This window comes from Notothenia coriiceps, unplaced genomic scaffold (assembly GCF_000735185.1).
Source record: "Notothenia coriiceps isolate Sejong01 unplaced genomic scaffold, NC01 NC01_scaffold00009906, whole genome shotgun sequence".
In the NCBI taxonomy this organism is placed as follows: domain Eukaryota; kingdom Metazoa; phylum Chordata; class Actinopteri; order Perciformes; family Nototheniidae; genus Notothenia; species Notothenia coriiceps.
Window position 1 is genome coordinate 19,428 of NW_011342607.1, and position 18,265 is coordinate 37,692.

Consider the following 18,265-nt stretch of genomic DNA (forward strand, 5'->3'; position numbering starts at 1 on the left):
GCTGTCCTAACAGCACCCCCATCCATCCTCCTGTCCCCTGCAGGGGGGTGGGAGTGGTTAGGGTGAGGGGGGGTTGAGTCAGCATTGTGTTTCTATAAGCTAGTTGTCCTGTCGGGCTTTGCTTCACTGGCACCGTACCACCGCTTGCTTCTCAATCCTTTGAACAACAGTGCCACAGATTATTAGCATTGTTGCATCTCATTATGGAAGAAGCTGCAAAACGAATCACCTGCTTTGTTTTGGAACAGAGCCCTTTGTGCAGCATAAAGGCCCCGTTTGTAATGTGATCTGTGTGCCTAAAATGGGCTGTGAGGCACCTTTGCAGGATCAGAGAAGTTACACACTCATGCCGGATTCTTCTATTATTCTATTTTTAATCAGCCCAGTTTGATGTCTATTCTTAAGCCACTCCCTAATAGTTAGCGAGAAAATTAGTCTTCCTTTTTCTGGAACAGTGTCTCTTGGCTCCAGGCAGTGAGGATGGAGACACAAAGGATCTTCTGTGTCACTTGGCTGTGATGCAGCAGAGTGGTGCACACACCAAACAGGCTGCCTGGAGTCAGACTCTCCTCCACCCAGCTGGTTTGGAGGGGCGCTGCACTGCTCCCTCGTGTTTTCAAAGAACCAGGGGGGGTGCAGGTGCATTACAGAGTCTATGCAGATGTTATTTACCAGGATATCTATGTAGAAATTAAATATGTCTGGTTGTATATTGTAAATGAATCTCAAAGATCATAGTAAGAGCTCCAACAAATGTCATCATCATTCCATAGTCAATAAACTGCCTGTGTCAAAAAGAGGGGACTTTGTGGTTTTTTCAGCTATTTATGACGACTTTAACTTTTCAGCCTACTGCAGGTTTTCCTTACAGGTAAGAGTTATTTCTACAAATAGCACCATCTGTTGGCAGAACACGCCCCCATTCTGTCTTGGTGCATGCAGTATATGCCAGTGATGCATTTGTATCGCTTTTATGGAATAAACTGTAACGGTTTCACTGTGGGCTGTCCTCATTTAGCCTCCTGTATTCCCCTGTAGTGCTAGTCTAATTAGCCAACCACAAAATTATATAACTACAGTATTTCAAGTTAACATTTTAATAAAGAAGATAGGACTGGTGAGACTGTAAAACATATTATAAATGGCTTGACTGGGAGAGCTAAGGGAGGGGAGGAGGATGAAATGTTGACACAGAATCCCCCTCTAATCTCCCCAATATCCCCCCTGAATACTGCCCTCGACACATGGGGGACATGAACTTAATACCAGCTTTAAAGCAAATTAATTAGCCGGACGTATATCCTGGTCTGATTGTTGCAGCCCAGCTGGACTTGGAAGAAGTGAGAGGGCAGATAAGGGCCACAGGGAGTGATCATCTTAAATGACCTGCTTTAATTTAAGTATCTGTAAAAGAGAATGAGAATAAAGACAATGAATCTTACTTTATCCCTTTTGTGTTAGGCCATATCATTGATTTAGGTCAACAGGGATCCAGGGTTTAGATTATTTAACCATGATTCATCCCTCTCTGTTTCGCCTCCTTACATTCCCAAGCCTCTACGGGGAATTTGTTGATAAAGAATATATCAGTTGGGACAGGAGGGACTTTATTTGTGTCTGTACGTGTTTTCAGATGAGCAAACGTCTCCTAATGCTGTACTTAAACAATGATGATTTACCATTAATTACCTTTACACACTGCTAAAGCATCTGCTGTTTTAAGTATTTATATATTATTATATAATGATCTTTTTACACAACGCACAAGGTGGATAATGAAATGTTCGATTTTAATAAAAAATGTAACCATTAAATTCAGGAATATTCATGGCTCGCAGATGTTTGCTGTACAGTGTCAGCAGATTTCAGGCAAACAGGTTAGCCTATGGCACTAATATTGAGCATTACATTAATGCATGTAGTACATAACCAAACTTGAGTCCACATTGCAATCTTTTATAAAGTAATTTTGGTATTTTTAGGACCTTCAGTGTCAACCTCACCCGTCAACTTCAGTATTAATATTTTTATTTGGTGTGAGCGTTGGAGGCCACCCTGCTCATTACACTGCATCTCTCCTGTGTAAACAGAGTGCAGCATGAAAGGCTGTGAGGGGCCCCTGCATGCCTGTGGGAGTGCGGGGCGTACTTCATGGTTTATGCTTGAAAAAGAGCCGTAATCTTTCAGCTAATCTGGGGCTTGGGATAGAATTCCCCTCGCAGGCAGGGCAGAAGCTTTTTAGGAGATTTTATAACTGGGCAAGCTAGAAACATATGGATAAGGGAGTTTTAGTCATTATTTATTTTCCCACCTCTCTAAATGTAAAAAGTTATAAAAATGTAAAAATAACATTTCAAAACCTAAATTAACTCTGTTTTAATTTAACAACAATTGGTCCTCACTAGTAGTCATAATCTACTAGGTTGCATTGCACAGGCTTAACATTACTCAAAGTGAAATACTTTGTATTTACTCAAGGCAACTATTGCCCCCTAGTGCTCCAAATCAGTAATGTCTGAATTGACATACCTCAGGTGCTCATTCTAGGGGAATGTTAACTATATCAATCTAATTTGTGACTCTGCGTATTATCCTAATGTTATAACCTACAAACATGTATATTGAACCATTCACATCAGAAAAGGACAGTCCAAACCAAAATCACAGCAAGTCTAATGATTTTTTATTTTGCTGCAGTTTACTGAGCTTTAAACTCAAACTTTCACTGTCTTTTACATTTACAAGATTAGCGAGACAAAAATCCAAACAATCACCAAGAAACCATGGTTTAATTGTGGTCAATTTGTGATCTAGTCTAGCTTAAACAACTCATTTTATATTAAGGATAGGCTGCATAGTCTTTCATGTCTCTGCTTGCCCATGTCTGCCATCTACCTTCACAGCCCTACAATGAAACACACATATGAAACTCCTGATATTATCTTCATGTGTTTTGAAGTGGAATGGTTTCGCTTTGAAAAAAAAAAAGTGTTCTCCAATCATCAAGCACATTCTTTAGTGATATATCCAAAACATATATTTCCTTAAAAAAATGTTAAAGCGAGTGCAGAAATGAAGATACATTAAATATAAAACAGGTACAAATTGAAGTCTGATTTCCATAGGGTATTAGGGTACAATACTGATTACTGTAGACACAAACTCAGGCTTTTCTCCGGATGTGCAGGATGTGGATGTCTGGACTACTAAACTCTGGGTCTTGCTTTTCTGAAGGGATCTCCTCACAGTTGAAGTTTCTTTGCAGCAACTAGAAGATAACACAAACGACCATGATGATTTACTGAGAGGCTATGACATACATTTCAACATATTATTATTTGATTACCTGTTTATAAGTATTTACAAATGGAACAAACAGTTCGTCACTCACCTCAAAAAACTTTTTCTCCACTTTTGGGTTGACTCCTTCTGTGCGTTGCTCATAGCAGCAAATAATGCAGGTTTCTGGCCCCGAGAGCAGCTTCAAGCTGTCCACCAGAGGAACAATAGACTGTGTGGAAATGTATTATAAGTCACTAAGAGAAATACAGTGCTACAGTTGTTTGTTCTGTTTTGCAATGAAAGTGATACAGCACAATTTTATAAATATTCATAATTAGATTTAAGGGCAAAGTAAAAGTAAATTACCTGCTCATAATAGATGCAATCAGCCATAAGGACATAATGTGGGGGAGGTCGGAAGTCAGACACATCTTCACCCCTTTTTAAGGAGAGCAGAAATCAAGCAGTTGTCTTGCAATGTGTTGAACATCACATTGGGTTATATGACTGAAATACAAATAACAAAATTCAAGTACAAACCATTTCAGTACCTTGGCAGTAACTGATCCACTTTTGATTAGTGCCTGGTTTTCCTGGATGTTCAACCTCAGGAGGGTCTGCAAATCCTCCAGGTCTGTCACAGTGACGTCAGCTCTATGGGATTTATAACACAATCAAAACAATATATTACTATTCTGTTTGTTATTAGTTCATAACTCCAAAGCAAGGGGGAGGGGGAGAGCAGCTAGTTCGTTGTTGAATAGCAACACGTTGGAGGTAAAACACTTGTATAATAATATTTAAACAATTAGGTATCATAATAACTCTGATTCTAAGTAAGTTTTCTCACCCCAGTGTTGCTGCCATCAGCCCAACAACTCCTGTCCCAGCTCCTAACTCCACCACAGTCCTCCCAGCCCACACGTTCACTCCTGAGGACGGATCATAAAACTGCTTCGTCTCTAAATATTTTGCCAGGACAATAGCTGCATCCCAAACAACACAGCCAACATCTCCCAAGTAGCACTGCTTCACTTTTAGGGAAAAGCCGTCGTTTTTCTCAATTTCTCTCACAAAATAATCACCCTCTTCTGCATCAGCCGCCATGTTGGCAGCGGCAGGAACAAGTAGGTGATTTCCGGTTTGTGTTATTTTCAGAATAAAAGCAGGAAAAAAAGTGCACTTACTGAATGTTATTACAAGATAACTATTTGTGTAACAAGAAACAGTGATGTGAGCCTACTCACTCATTCTCAATATGGCAACACTTAAAAAAAATATGAATGCAATCAAAACCAAATGGGTGTTTGACAAATATATTTTCAATCACTTTCTTTACCTCTTTGTATTTGTTTTACTCTGTATATGTACCTATGTCCCACCGATGTCAATGTCTTGTGTGTATTTCATATTTGATGTACATATGTATTTAAGTCAGTCAGTAGTCTTGGTTAAACAATCCATCGTGACTGACACCCGATGATGCTGCATGCTAGGACCTAACATGATCGCGCGCTGATTTGGTTCGTGCATCGTACTTTCGGTGTGGCGGGTTTTGGAAGCTTCCGGTCGGACTTCTTCCAATCCACATTTATTTTTGCTATTCCTAACATAAAGTTTAAAACATGTATTAATACGTTTGGTAATTTAGGTCTCTTCATCTGCCTTTACCAGGTTTTTAAATGTTTTCTAGCAGCACAGACGAGGTAGGTGACACCCCAGAATGTAGAGAAACATGGGGGGTGTCCCCAATGGACAGAAGCGAGCCGAATGAAACGACCTCGTACTGTCCGCCTTCAACTTCGTCCAGTTCATCCCATCAGAGTTTAGGTGAAGGCAGCTCGAGCTCCGGCCATGGTCTATCGCTCCCCCGGATGGCCTCAGGTGAGGATAGCCGTAGCAGTTTAAGCTAGCACCAATGTTAGCTTCTTTTACTTTTACAAAAATGGCCTTAAAAATGAAGTTAAAGACTGTCTTAACATAGAAAAAAACACTGAAATCCTGAAAAGTGTATCCTGATTTACCTGTGTAGTTTTACAGTTGGTCAATGGGTTACAGTATATATGGAAGCTTATGAAATACATAGAGACTTTTCAATTAAAAAAGCTGCATTTTCTATTGGTATGAAGTATGCCTTAAAATAAAATACAAAAGGTCTTTCTTATTTGTCGAGAATAGTAATAATATCTAATATGGAATGGTATTCTATATGTCACATGAATTTGAAGCTATTGTTATTGGACAGAAGACATTTCAACGACAAATATGCTGAATTTCCATTCAAGTACTTATATTTGTCTTGAAAAAGGTCAGCTCCATCACAGCTACACGTTAGACAGGACCAGTTCGTCACTTCTTGCGACTACCTCGGACAGCTCCTCCCTTCGCAGCCGTGGAGGACCACCGAAACTCAGGAGGACCCCGGGGTCTGCTGGGGCCCCTGGCACACACCCAGCACGGACACCACTGACTGATCACACTGGTACTTTAAACTCAGATACTGTTTGACCATGTCAACATGACTGAAGCTGTGATTCTAATTCTAATTAATGTTTTGGTTGCAGTAACAAGCTGTTCCTCTGCAACGTCAACTTGTGGTGCCTCTGTGATTGTTGCGGTGGTTGAAGGCCGCGGTTTGGCCAGGGGAGAGATTGGCCTTGCTAGTCTCAACTTGAAATGCCCGGAGCTTATACTCTCCCAGTTTGCAGACACTGGGGCGTATGCCAAGGTAATGTTGTCAAAAGCTCTAACCTACATGCTTAATTGGCTGGAAATCATTGCTACACTCAGCACAGACTCTTAAAATAGAAGAAACTCTTGTCTCACTCATATGTTACTCTCTTGTAGGTCATTACCAAAATGCACATATTGGTGCCACTGGAAATACTGATGCCAGACACAGCCAGTGAGAAGGGGAAAGGGACCAAGCTGTTCAACCTCATCACGGAGAACTTCCCGGTACCTGTGCAGAATACACTCATACTAGGCACGGGACAATAGGAAGATTTTATGCGACATTTAGGCCAGAATAATCGCGATTTAGAATGTAATCCTGACAATCATAAAAATATGTTTAAATGGCACTAAAACCTATTGGATTCCCAGGATTTTGTTAGAAAACAAAACGCTTTAATGTATCCACTAATGTATTTCATTTTACTACGATGAGTGCAAAAATAAAAAGCCTTTCCAAGGATATTTACAATGAAAGATTTATTTAATTGCGATCCATAATCAAATCTTATTGCCTCACCCTTTGCTGCCTCTTCTGTATGGTACCATCTATTCACATGTGTTATTAAAGCTGCTATTGTGACGTACTATTGGTGTTTATCATATTATTATATTTATTACAATATTATTATGTTTGTTTGTCAGGGTGTAGCTTTCACTGCTATCCAAAGGAAGTACTTTAATGAGAGGAAAGGACTGGAGTACATTCAGCAGCTGTGTGCTCCAGAATTTGGCACCGTCATCATGGAAGTGCAAACTAAGTACGCTACTGAGTACATTAATGTATAGAAGCAGATGTACTGTAACAATATTTTTGTATTACCAAATGTCATTATGTTTTCAGGTATTATTGCCTAGCTGCAGCAGCTGCTTTGTTGAAATATTTGGAGTTCATCCAGAACTCTGTCTACGCTGCCAAGTCTCTCAAAGTGACTTTTAAAGGGAGCGAGCAGACAGCAATGATTGACTCAGCATCTGCCACTAACTTGGAGTTGGTGGTCAATAACAGAGACCACAGGTAAGAGGACGAGACTGTCAAAGCATCTTTTAGGTGTGTAGTGCTTTTATTATCATGTGCATTAAGTGATCTGTCTGCTTATCTGTGTATAGGAGCGAGCATACTCTTTTAGGTGTACTTAACCACACTAAAACGCCTGGTGGAGCTAGAAGGTTGCGCTCCAATATTCTGGAGCCTCTGGTTGATGTGGACACCATCAACATACGCTTGGATACTATACAAGAGCTGCTGCAGGACGAGGAGCTCTTCTTTGGCCTGAAGAATGGTCAGGAATAACCACAAATGCTTTTTATTGATACATTAAAGATTCATGTGCATACTGAAGATGGGAATATAATAATAATAATAATAATATGACACAGTTTTTCAATATCTGCTCTTTTGCACAGCCATAGGTCATTTCCTTGACATTGACCAGCTGCTCTCTGTTCTCGTCCAAATCCCAAAGCAGGAAACGGTACTTTCAGTGTTTGTGATTGTATAAACTGATTTCATAGCAGTGGAATGCGTGTGAAAATGTTAGCTAACTAAATTTCCAAAATATGTGAGAAATGTGTGTCTGTCTTTTAACAAATCAGTTCTTGTTTCTGTATTCCTGCAGGTTCAGGTTGCTGAAGCAAAGATTACTCACGTCATTCAGCTGAAACACACGTTAGACCTAGTGCCACGGTTACGGGTTTGTGAAATTGGTTTTAAATCATTCTATACCCATTTAGAGAATGATGAAGTAGGCAAATATTAAGTTTGAAGCATTTTCCCTTTTCGAATAGTTGGTGTTAAAGAATTGCAAAACAGCTCTGCTCAAGGCATACAGCACCTCCCTGGAAGACAACAGGTACCGAGTGTTGTGACTATGTTTGATATACATTTGCCATCATGTACTACAGACTTCTTACACTCAATATTTTTGAGTTATCCTCAGGTTTGACATGATCCTAGCGCAGATCAAGACAGTGATAAATGAGGATACTACCTACCTGAAGGGCAGCCTGAACATGCGCACCCAGAAGTGTTATGCTGTCCGCCCCAACATCAACGAGTTCCTCGACATCGCACGCAGAGCTTACACTGAGATAGTGGACGACATTGCAGGTGTGTCGTTTGGCTGTTCAGTTGATATATTTGGCTTACAATTAGGGCTGCAACTATTCATTATTACCTCTCATCATAATTATATGGCAAATATTTCTCTATTTGTTTCGGTCCATACTTTAAAAAAAACATACTAAAACATGTCCATTCCAGATTTTAAAGGTCCATTGTGATTTATTTGAATGTTTTGACAGCCCAAAACCTAAATATATACATTTTAATATGATACATATATATTCTACATACTATATATGAGAGGCTGAATAAAGTATTTTCTGCCATAATCTTTTTCCATTTTTTAACAACAAAACACTTTGAATGTTGCACAGGCCTGGTGAACCAGTCGGGGGAGAAATACGGTTTGCCGATGCGTACCAGCTTCAGCACAGCTCGAGGTTTCTTCATCCAGATGAAGCTTGAAGGGCTGGTGTTGCCTGAAGGGAAACTCCCCCCTGAGTTCATCAAGGTCCACTCAAGTTAGAGAGTTAACAGGCTAACTAAGAACAGAGAAAATGCTATATCTAACTATTGAAAGAACACAAAAGCTTGATTTCAACATCTGCCTCCGCAGGTCACCAAGCACAAGAACAACTATGGCTTCACTATTGCTGACCTGATGAAGATGAATGACCGCTGTGATGAGGCCCTGAGGGAGATCTTCCATATGTCCTATGTGTGAGGAAATCATGATCATATCACTAGTACCAAACATTCACAGTAATGTATTGTTTTGTGGGCACTGTCTAAGTTTTCATTTTAACAGCTTATTTAGATCAATTATTGTGTTCTACCTTTTGTCCACCAGAGGGTACTGTTTGTTAGCAAATGTTCCTTCAGTACTATTCCCCTGCAGCATCTAAGCTGTCTTCCACACAGGGTTACATGTCAGCTGCTAAGCACTGTCCACGAGCACATCCACTGCCTTTACAAGCTCTCTGATGCTGTCTCCATGCTGGACATGTTGCTGTCACTGGCCAACGCATGCACCATCTCAGACTATGGTTAGTATGAATCACTGAACCAACTACCTATCTCAATTCAGTCAAACTGTCAAATGAACCTTTCCGGATGCTGATCTGTTGTCTTAAGGAGTGCTATGTGCACAAAGTCAGCACCCAGCCGACGTCACACACAACAGTCAGACACTGCTCCACTGAGCTGGCAGCTCTGCTGGCATCAGGTCTTTTTTTGTGGTGGGGTCGTGGGCAGCACCAGCCCGATCAGCCACGTGGGTGGTGTGCGCTGGGCCTCAGCTGTCTGAAAGTGTATCTCCATATACATGTGCTGACTGCCTGCCCCCCTCTATCCCAGCCAGCCTGTACTCAGATTACCCTTGTTACATAAGTGTGCACTGGTGCGCTGTATTAACCAAGACAGATCCCCCCAGCGGAGGAGCTAACTGACTGTAACCAATGCACACTCCTCTTTGAAAAATCTGCTTTATTATCCTGTCACAAACCTTTCAGTTAAACAACCAGCTTACGTAAGAATTGAATTATGTAGATGAATTCACATTAATTAACTCACAGTTTACTGGCATCATCCCATGGACATGCATGAAAGAGAGTTATTATGTAAACAACATACTAACAAGTAGAGGTAATTTTGATTGTTCCTTTTCTTTCTGCTGCGTCTGCCAGTGCGCCCAGAGTTCACAGACACGCTGGCCATCAAGCAGGGTCGTCACCCCATTCTGGAGCGGATTGTTGGACAGCAGCCCGTATCGAACAATAGCTACATCTCCGAGGGCAGCAACTTTGTCATCATCACTGGACCCAACATGAGCGGCAAATCCACCTACCTCAAGCAGGTGGCGCTGTGTCAGATCATGGCTCAGATAGGTCAGCAGCAAACCTCTAAAGCCTCGCAGGAATGTGGAGCGGCACAGTGCCAGGATTTGATTTGACTTTTTGAGTAACGCCCTTACATTATTTTGTATTCCAGGTTCCTTTGTCCCTGCTGAGTATGCATCTTTTCGTGTTGCTGATCAGATTTTCACCAGGATAGGTGTGGATGATGATTTTGAAACAAACTCTTCCACCTTCATGTTGGAAATGAAGGAGGTATGTTTGTATTTTAACATTAGGGCTTCTCACTTTCTTTAAGAGCAAAATAAATAATGAAATAATGATTGACTACATATTTACTCCCCAAAGATCGCTTACATAATCCACAATGTAAGTGACAGGTCCCTGATCATCATAGATGAGTTGGGGCGTGGAACCAGTGCTGAGGAAGGCATCGGCATCTGCCACACAGTTTGCGAGTTCCTCCTTAGCCTCAAGGTAGTATGCATACAACCCTCCGCTGACATTCCTTCCTCTCAAATGGGAACCAGAAAAATCTGATTCCTATGCGCTTTATTAACAACTTTCTATTGTCTGTGAGATACACCTCTTAGGTCAACAACAAAGAGGTAAAGTCAATACAGGAATACCGTGTGTTTGATTCTTTAAGGTGTGCTGTGTCCTGGGTGTTTGCAGGCGTTCACTCTGTTTGCAACACATTATCTGGAGCTCTGCCATCTGGAGTCTCTTTATCCCAACGTGGAGAACCAGCACATGGAGGTTCAGCACACACGCAGTGGGGACACCGGGGCAGAGAGCGTGGTGTACACGTACCTGCTAAATCGAGGGTGCTCTGAAGAAAGACACTATGGTACTGAGTCTGTAAAATCTGAATACAATCCTGATTAAACTGGTCAAAGACATTTCTCACTGCTTGTTTTTGCTTCCTTAGGTCTGAGAGCAGCAGAAATGACTGCACTTCCTTCAAACATAATTCAAGAGGCAAAAATAATTGCCTCCAAAGTTAGCCAGCAGCTTCTGGTATGGTTCACGATGATTTGCTTTTGCCATCTTCAACGTTTTATGTGTCCCTTTAATTCACAGTACATGATTTTATACAGCACAAGCTACATTTTGCAACAGTAAAACAAGCTTTCATTTACCATAAACAAATATTTGACCCTGAGAGAGTCAAATGCTTTGGCTTGGCTTGGCCTGACATGAGAGTCAGCACAAATATTTTTGCGTCCAATGAATAATCCTGCTTCACATCAGAGCAAAGAGACTATACCCTAATGATGTGGTTTATTATTGCTCCAGGCCAAACATCACAGTGATCCGGAAACACAGAGGCAGAGAGCTGTGTACCACCTGGCCACCCGCCTCATGCAGACTGCCAGGAACTCCAGACTTGACCCCGAAAGCTTGAGAATGTATCTGAAGGGCCTGAAGAAGCAATATGAGGCAGAGCTACAGGCCGCAGGGCCCTCAGAGTCCATGGACACAGAGGAGGAATAACGGATTCATCCTGATGCAGTAATAGCTACAAAAGAAAATATCAGTGTTTGATTATCATTACTTCACATATAGTGTTTAAGATTGACTTATTTGATATTAAATGGTTTTCCTTTGAAGCCAGTGTTTTCAGTTTTTAGGTCTCTCAATCATTAACAATAATAATCCACTTTGTGTCCAACAACGCCCTTTAGCTGTTGTACAATTACTGTAAATGATGGCCTCTGGTGTATTGCTTAATAATAACAACTGTTCATTTTGTAATACATGTAATGTGAAATGTTGTAGACAAAGGTAACTTAATTTCAATTATTTAAGAAATACGGTTGTTTCCCTATTATAATAAATGAAAATCAATTGTCGTTAGGTCACAAGATACCACAGATAAATGTAACTGAAATGAAAGTAGTGTGGCTGGTTAAATACCACTGCTGTGCTCTCTGTAGTGCTGTTTTATGGACTTTGGGGAAGTGGAATGACCACTCCCCTCTTTGCTTTTGTCGAAAGTAAGATTCATGAGCAAAGGCTGTCTTGGAAAGGCGGGCATATCTCTTTACTTAGCCTTGCTTACTAGCTGCCCCGAACGGTGTGCCCGGAGTCACAAAACAAGCGCACCAAAGCATCCTGAGTATGACCCGCCCCCGCGAACCAGAAACGGCAGATAGTGTGACGGATAGCGCAGAAGAAAGCCAGGCTGGAGCTGCCCTGGGAAGTCAGGAGTCTGCCAGAGTCAACGCAGAACAACGCCATTTAACCACCAGCCACGGGAACAGCAAACTAAAGCTACAGGTATGCCTCAATTAGCTGTTCTAGTTGGTATCATGTGTATTCCGTCAACAGGCCGCTCATTCCGGTCTCACCGCGGCTAAGCTCTCACCCAGGCCTTGGAACGGCCCTCAGGACTTGAGCGGAAGAAAGAAGCAGCAAACCGGGTCACAGATTTCAGGAGAGAGGGAGGTTGGGTCACCAGCGAGGCGAGGCCCGTGAGGCAGAGGTCCACGCCTCCACACGGACTGAGTGTGTGGGAAGGAAACACAATTGTTCCTGCTAATATGATAGCTTAATCAGTCTATATGTGGAGTCGTCCTCTGTTCCAATAATTGGATTGGTCGGCTAACGTTAGTACCTGCCTCACGTTAGTTGGTTAGCTTTAATGTTAGCTAGCCCATTCATCATGCTGAGCTGTAGCCACTCTGAGACGAACTTGAGAGGCAAGCCTTTTCCCGTGTGGATAATACAACTACTACTACTTGTAGCCATGTCCGAGACCACTATTTAGCCCCCACTTTTGTGCTAATAATGTCGGTAAAGTGTAACTATTCTTATGCTCTTATGGTTTATTCCATTATAACGTGTGATTTATAAGCTAATCTGGGCTAGCACGGAAGATAACCGCTGTAGCTAGATCAGTTCTGCTATTTCTGTGATTGCAGGCTGCTGTATCCACAAGTACTCTATTTCTTACTGTAAGAACAGCTGCCATTACATATCTTGGTTCAGTAGTGAGCACAAGGCCGGCCCCGGCGATTAGACATGACGAAGCATGCTGGGACATTTGGTACTCAACTACACTGAACAGCTCTTGTTGAATTGTGAGGAGGCTCAATGGAAATCTAAGACCAGTTGTGGTGTTATTACTTTTGGTATTTAAATGAACAATACTTAGGTTATTAGCTTTACTACACCTTGAATAAAGAAATTAGTACATATGTGAATATAAATGTCACACTGTGTCCTAATGCATGTGTAGTTTGTTGATCTAACTTTGATGCTGAATGAAAGTATTTTCTGGAGAATCTTTGAAATCCTTCAAGAACCCTAATTGCCCCACTTTGAAAAAATGACGAGTCTTTAAATGTATGCCTGAGCTTGATACATGGTATCAGTTTTATCTTGTCAGCATCATTGTTAATTTCCTTGAGCTATAGCTTCAGATGAGCCTTATCTAGGGTGTCTTAGTTGTACTTGATTCAACATGTTTTACACTCAGGAAGAGCAGATTTGTTAATGTTTTCCTACTGTCTGTCTGTGGACTTTGCTACTTGTTTATAGTTTATTACAGGAATTGTGATTGTACATTATCATTTGTCAGGCAGGCTTAACTATTCAAGGAACCACCTCCCAATTTTCATATCTATCACTTGTAAATACATTAGTTTTTTTATGGCATGCAGCCATTTAAACTTTACTGATAAAGGGTAACACTATCGGATAGTTAATATAGTTTCATAGTCTTCTTTTGTTGTGGAATCATGCCTTTTTAAATGATTTGCTACATGGCTTATTATTTATATCAAATGTTGTAATACTTAACCTTTTCTGCCATTTGCCTAGCACCAGCACACCATCTTTGTCTTATTTTGATTTTGTAGTCCAAATCTAAATCTAACTTGTTATCTTTATGTTTATATATATCCTGAAAAATTGCTTTCTGTGCTTTCCTGTACCCTTGATTTGCTTTTTAAGTGAATTCTTGCCATCTTAAAGTTATAAATCGCTGCCTGTCCTGATTTTCAAGTACTGTCAGCACAGCTTTTTAGACTCGATAGTTATCAGGGCTTCCCTCTCTGTCCACGCCTGCCAAATCAGGAGGCCTGGCCAGCCAAGTGGCTAGATTCCGAGGAGCCAACAGCCCGAGAGGGCTTTGTCCCCCGGGCTCATTCTGATGCTGGGACAAGGCTCGGGCTGCACAAGGAAACTCATGCCCCTTCCTCTCTGAGGCCAGGGACTAAAGGGAAGCAAGCAGGCTTCAAACTTTTACGCCACTTACTCCACCCTTGATTATTACGCCCATAAGCAATGTTGCTTTATTAAGAGTTATTTCTTGTCTTCATTTGGTCTGACATGGAAGTTTCCTGGATCACACAATGAATGAATGTAACATAACAAAGAATGTCCTCATTCAGGAGCCAGTGCATGTTAGCAGTTGTTACACAATTCACCCAGGGTGTGTGTGGTATGTAGTACATGATGTACTATGGCTTCTTTATGTCTAATGACTTATTTAAAAAAACTTTGGCCTTGTTGGTTTATGTCCAGTTTTAATATGGGTACAATCTGAAGTCAACTGAAAGCCTTTTTTAGCCTTGTTCTGCTGTTTATTACACTTGGTTTGGGATTTCTGTAGTGTCATTTTAGTACGAGGCATCTTCCAATGAGGTAGCGGGTAAAACATCATATTAACACTATGCATTACACGGCAACAGTTTTAAACTTTTCCTTTCTATAATGGCATGGGTTATGACTCAGTGCTGAGTTTCCACAGCGCTCTCTTAACCAACAGCTATTTCTCTGCTCACTGTTAACACATATTTTCTATCGGTTTTTCCTTCGCTGCTGCCTATTGAGTGTGTAGGAATGCATGCCCTTTGACACAGTTACCATACAAAGATCTCTAGAAAAATGTACAGGCATAAAGCAAACATTCCTAATAACCTAGTAAGCCTATCAGATGTGTTTGCCAGACTCAAAGCTTATATAATAATGTTTTGGTCTACGCTTAAAGGGAGAGCTTGGTGCTTTAAAGTTCAAAACCAGTTTCAAAAAAAGATATGTAAAACTATTAGATATTGTAACATACCTGGTAAATCTGTGTGTGCTGTGGAAGAGGTTTTTGAGGTGTGACTGAAACGGGGTCATCATTTATCTATAAGGCTAAGCTTGTCAGTTCGCAGGAAGCCCTGCAGTGGAAAGTTATTCTTAAATGTATTACCACGGGTAATCTGCTTAATCCAAATTACTAAAGAGGTCTGCTTTAAGACACGGACTCCCAAACTAATTACTGCTACAGATCCTTGGTATAGAATGGGATTGGTCTCCACTTCATGACACTCACTGTCGCTGCCACCCTGCAGTGTTGACAAAACAATGATGCTGCCGTCACCCAGGTTTCCACAGAAGTGATGGTTTCTTATGTAGTGAAAGTTTGCACAAGGCATTGCTGCTGTGTGTTGCAAAATGTACTCTCCAGATGCAATAATGTTTAAAAACGAGTTCTACTCTGCCACATACGACATTGCAGCACCACCTCAACTATTTTAACATCAAACATGCCACCTGGGGTCTGATAAGTTTGAGTTAATAGAATAATATGTGCTGCAAGAAAAAAAATCATATGAGTGTGTATAAGACGATAATCAAGAAAATGTGTAAGCTCATTCATTATTCATATACAGTCTACGTCATCTAAACAGCCATTTTCTCAGTGTCATTTTTGCCAAGTAGTTGTAATTATTTACAGTTGGTTTGGTTTATAGGGGGTTCTAGTCAGCAATAAGGTGTCTCAAATGATTACTGCTTTCTCTGCATTGATTCCACCCCAATGAATTTGTACCGTGTAGTAGGGCTGGGCGATATGGTCTCTCAATGATATCGCGATATTTACTGACTATATCGCGATATACGATATATATATCGCTATATTCTGAAATGTCCTCTAAAAAAAAAAAAAAAAGTTTTTTAACCCCTTGGTGTTTACAGTCACGCCAGTATGATGATTCTAGTAGTCCCTGCAACATATGTCTGCATTAAAAAAATCGACTAATAATGAAGAAAATGAACACATTTGTTGCCATAGTAATTTATGCACTAACTACATTACTACTTGTACTACAACATTTGAATCATCAGTTCTTCCTCATTTTCCTCAATTGTTCATATTTGGTTTATTAAAATAATGATATTGTGGTCATTGTTCAAAAATGTCTGCTATTATTATGAGTAGTATTATTATTATTAGTATAATGCGCTTTCTGCCTTCCTGTCATTATCAGGAGTTAGACATGTAATGGCTATGTATTAGATTAGATTAGAACCTTCATTCTCCTAAACTGCTGGGACATTTCCCTATAGCCAATACCTTTTATATTTTCTACTCTTCACTTACTTGTCAGCATAGGTCGGTATTGATGTACAGAGCCGACAGAAGACCTTGTTTATATTGGCATCATATTGAGAGGTGCAGTGACGCGTCCTAAAACCAGGCCCCAAAAGAGAACGTGCACTAGACTATTCTATTTTGAGCCCGAGGAGAGACAGCGAGTCCCTGAGGGAGAAAAATCGGCGATGATAGTCTTTGGGAAGGTTCCCGTGCTCCAGGACCCTCTATCGGGTACCCCTGCACAAACAGTTTTTTTTGCAACGTAAAGAAACACACCTCGGGTAGGTTTGATCTCCCTTCCGTTTTTTTCAATTTCCCCTTAGCCCCTTAAAACACAACAAACTCCAAAGAAACCTTAATAACAAGGTGGGTAGTTGTAGCATATACAAACCATACCAATAGTAATTCATAAGTTGGAACATACAAAATAACATTAAAAACATAAGGTTACAGATAACATAGAAAACCCTCCAATATGTAAACGCATTTACAAGAAAAAGACTTTTTAATTACCCCGGTATGTTACCAAAGTTTTTTTTCTTACCTTAGCAACGTACGAACTTCCCTTACTGTAATAAATTAGATTTACGAAAGCGTAAACTCACTTGTAAACCGATCCACTCTCTACGGAGTTCCTTTGTCTCCCCTCGACCTGTTTGATACTTTAAACCCTTCCCCTAACCTTGCGCAAACTAAAACCCCACAACCGTCGGCACCCAAACACCGCCATCCGAGATAGGAAACGTAGTCTTGCTGCATATATAGTCGCCAAAGGGCAGAGAGTCGGCAAACGTAATTTTCTTGTCTCAGACGAACTTTAAATAAACGAATTTTCCTCGAGCCCCGCCTGTTGCCCTCGCAATAATTTTTTTTCAATAAGAAAGACAGCAAAACTTAACCTCCTTAACGGCTATGAAAATGAACCGCAGCCACGAAGAGCATACCCCAACGCAATTTGGGCAGCATAATTTGTAAATATACACCCTCCGGGCACAGTCAAAGTTTGCCCCCTTGAAGGTAAATGTCCAAAATACTTGCTTACTCAGTCTCCATCCGATTACGATACCATTTTGACTCACATTGTTTTTGCGGCCCCTAATAAGACCGATTACTTAAAGGGCATCTCGTACATGCCATATGACCAATAAGGCAAAACTAGTAGAGTATCCCACCCTCTATATGCTCAAATGGTGCTAGTAGCACTACCGTGAGTACGCTACAGGCATTTACTGGTGAGCCCTGTAGCCCATAATACACAGTTTAGTTAAGGGCGCGCCCGGTTTACCGAAAAGGAAAGAGGAGTAATTCCTGTGCATGTGGGGCTTCCCCGTGGGTGCGTTCCCGGGGCATGAACGTGTTTTGAAGGTGGTGTCGGGTGTCACTGTCCCTCCGTCCGAGCGATTTAACCGGGCCCGCCCGAGCCCCTTCCGTGATAAAACGTGCACCGGCGGATCATTTTGAAAAGAACCGCGAACCCCGGTGATTTAATAAACGAATTTTTTTACACTAACCAAGGCCCACCATATCCCATCCTTGTTCGTCAACAATTAACCAAGCAAATAATGCAATGTGAAATCCCCAAAGCACTCCCGCCAAACAGCAAACCCAACCCACCCTTCCCGTTTGCCCCGGACGAGCGCGACCGCGCCCCTCCCGGTCCCGAGGCCAAACGGGCCACTCGCGCCCCCGTTTTTTTTTTCGATAGAAAAAGTTTTTTTCTTTCAGTGCCTTCTCCAATTCCTCTCACCCTGTCCTTCGTAACTCTTTCCCTCTCCCTTCCTTGCAAAGTCCCGTCACCTGCGCAGATTTGGAAAATTAGAACAACAATCTAAGCTTATATTTTTCATCCCATCCCTTACCCCTAAATAGCGACTTGTTTGCCACGAAAAAGTGTCCAACAAAAAGGTGCTGGATAAAGGCAAAAATTTGATACCCCTAGACGAAAAACAGCTCCCTTTT

The 18,265-nt window shown here is 41.2% G+C and overlaps 2 protein-coding genes across 2 annotated transcripts; one reads left to right on the plus strand and one right to left on the minus strand.

Moving 5' to 3' along the window:
• Window positions 1-2,661: 2,661 nt before the first annotated feature.
• Window positions 2,662-4,408, minus strand: vcpkmt (valosin containing protein lysine (K) methyltransferase). Its single transcript, XM_010771359.1, has 5 exons — window positions 4,133-4,408; window positions 3,823-3,936; window positions 3,649-3,721; window positions 3,392-3,511; window positions 2,662-3,268 (listed from the first exon to the last, which is right to left on the minus strand). The coding sequence occupies exons 1-5, from the start codon at window positions 4,387-4,389 to the stop codon at window positions 3,164-3,166; spliced, it is 669 nt and encodes a 222-aa protein (XP_010769661.1). The 5' UTR covers window positions 4,390-4,408; the 3' UTR covers window positions 2,662-3,163.
• Window positions 4,409-4,962: 554 nt separating this feature from the next.
• On the plus strand, window positions 4,963-11,602 carry msh4 (mutS homolog 4). Its single transcript, XM_010771360.1, has 20 exons — window positions 4,963-5,166; window positions 5,591-5,764; window positions 5,847-6,010; window positions 6,130-6,240; window positions 6,661-6,776; window positions 6,860-7,033; window positions 7,126-7,298; window positions 7,423-7,490; window positions 7,635-7,709; window positions 7,804-7,868; window positions 7,956-8,125; window positions 8,455-8,591; window positions 8,697-8,800; window positions 9,002-9,126; window positions 9,766-9,966; window positions 10,070-10,188; window positions 10,282-10,410; window positions 10,609-10,783; window positions 10,865-10,953; window positions 11,233-11,602. The coding sequence occupies exons 1-20, from the start codon at window positions 4,965-4,967 to the stop codon at window positions 11,428-11,430; spliced, it is 2,769 nt and encodes a 922-aa protein (XP_010769662.1). The 5' UTR covers window positions 4,963-4,964; the 3' UTR covers window positions 11,431-11,602.
• Window positions 11,603-18,265: the final 6,663 nt, after the last annotated feature.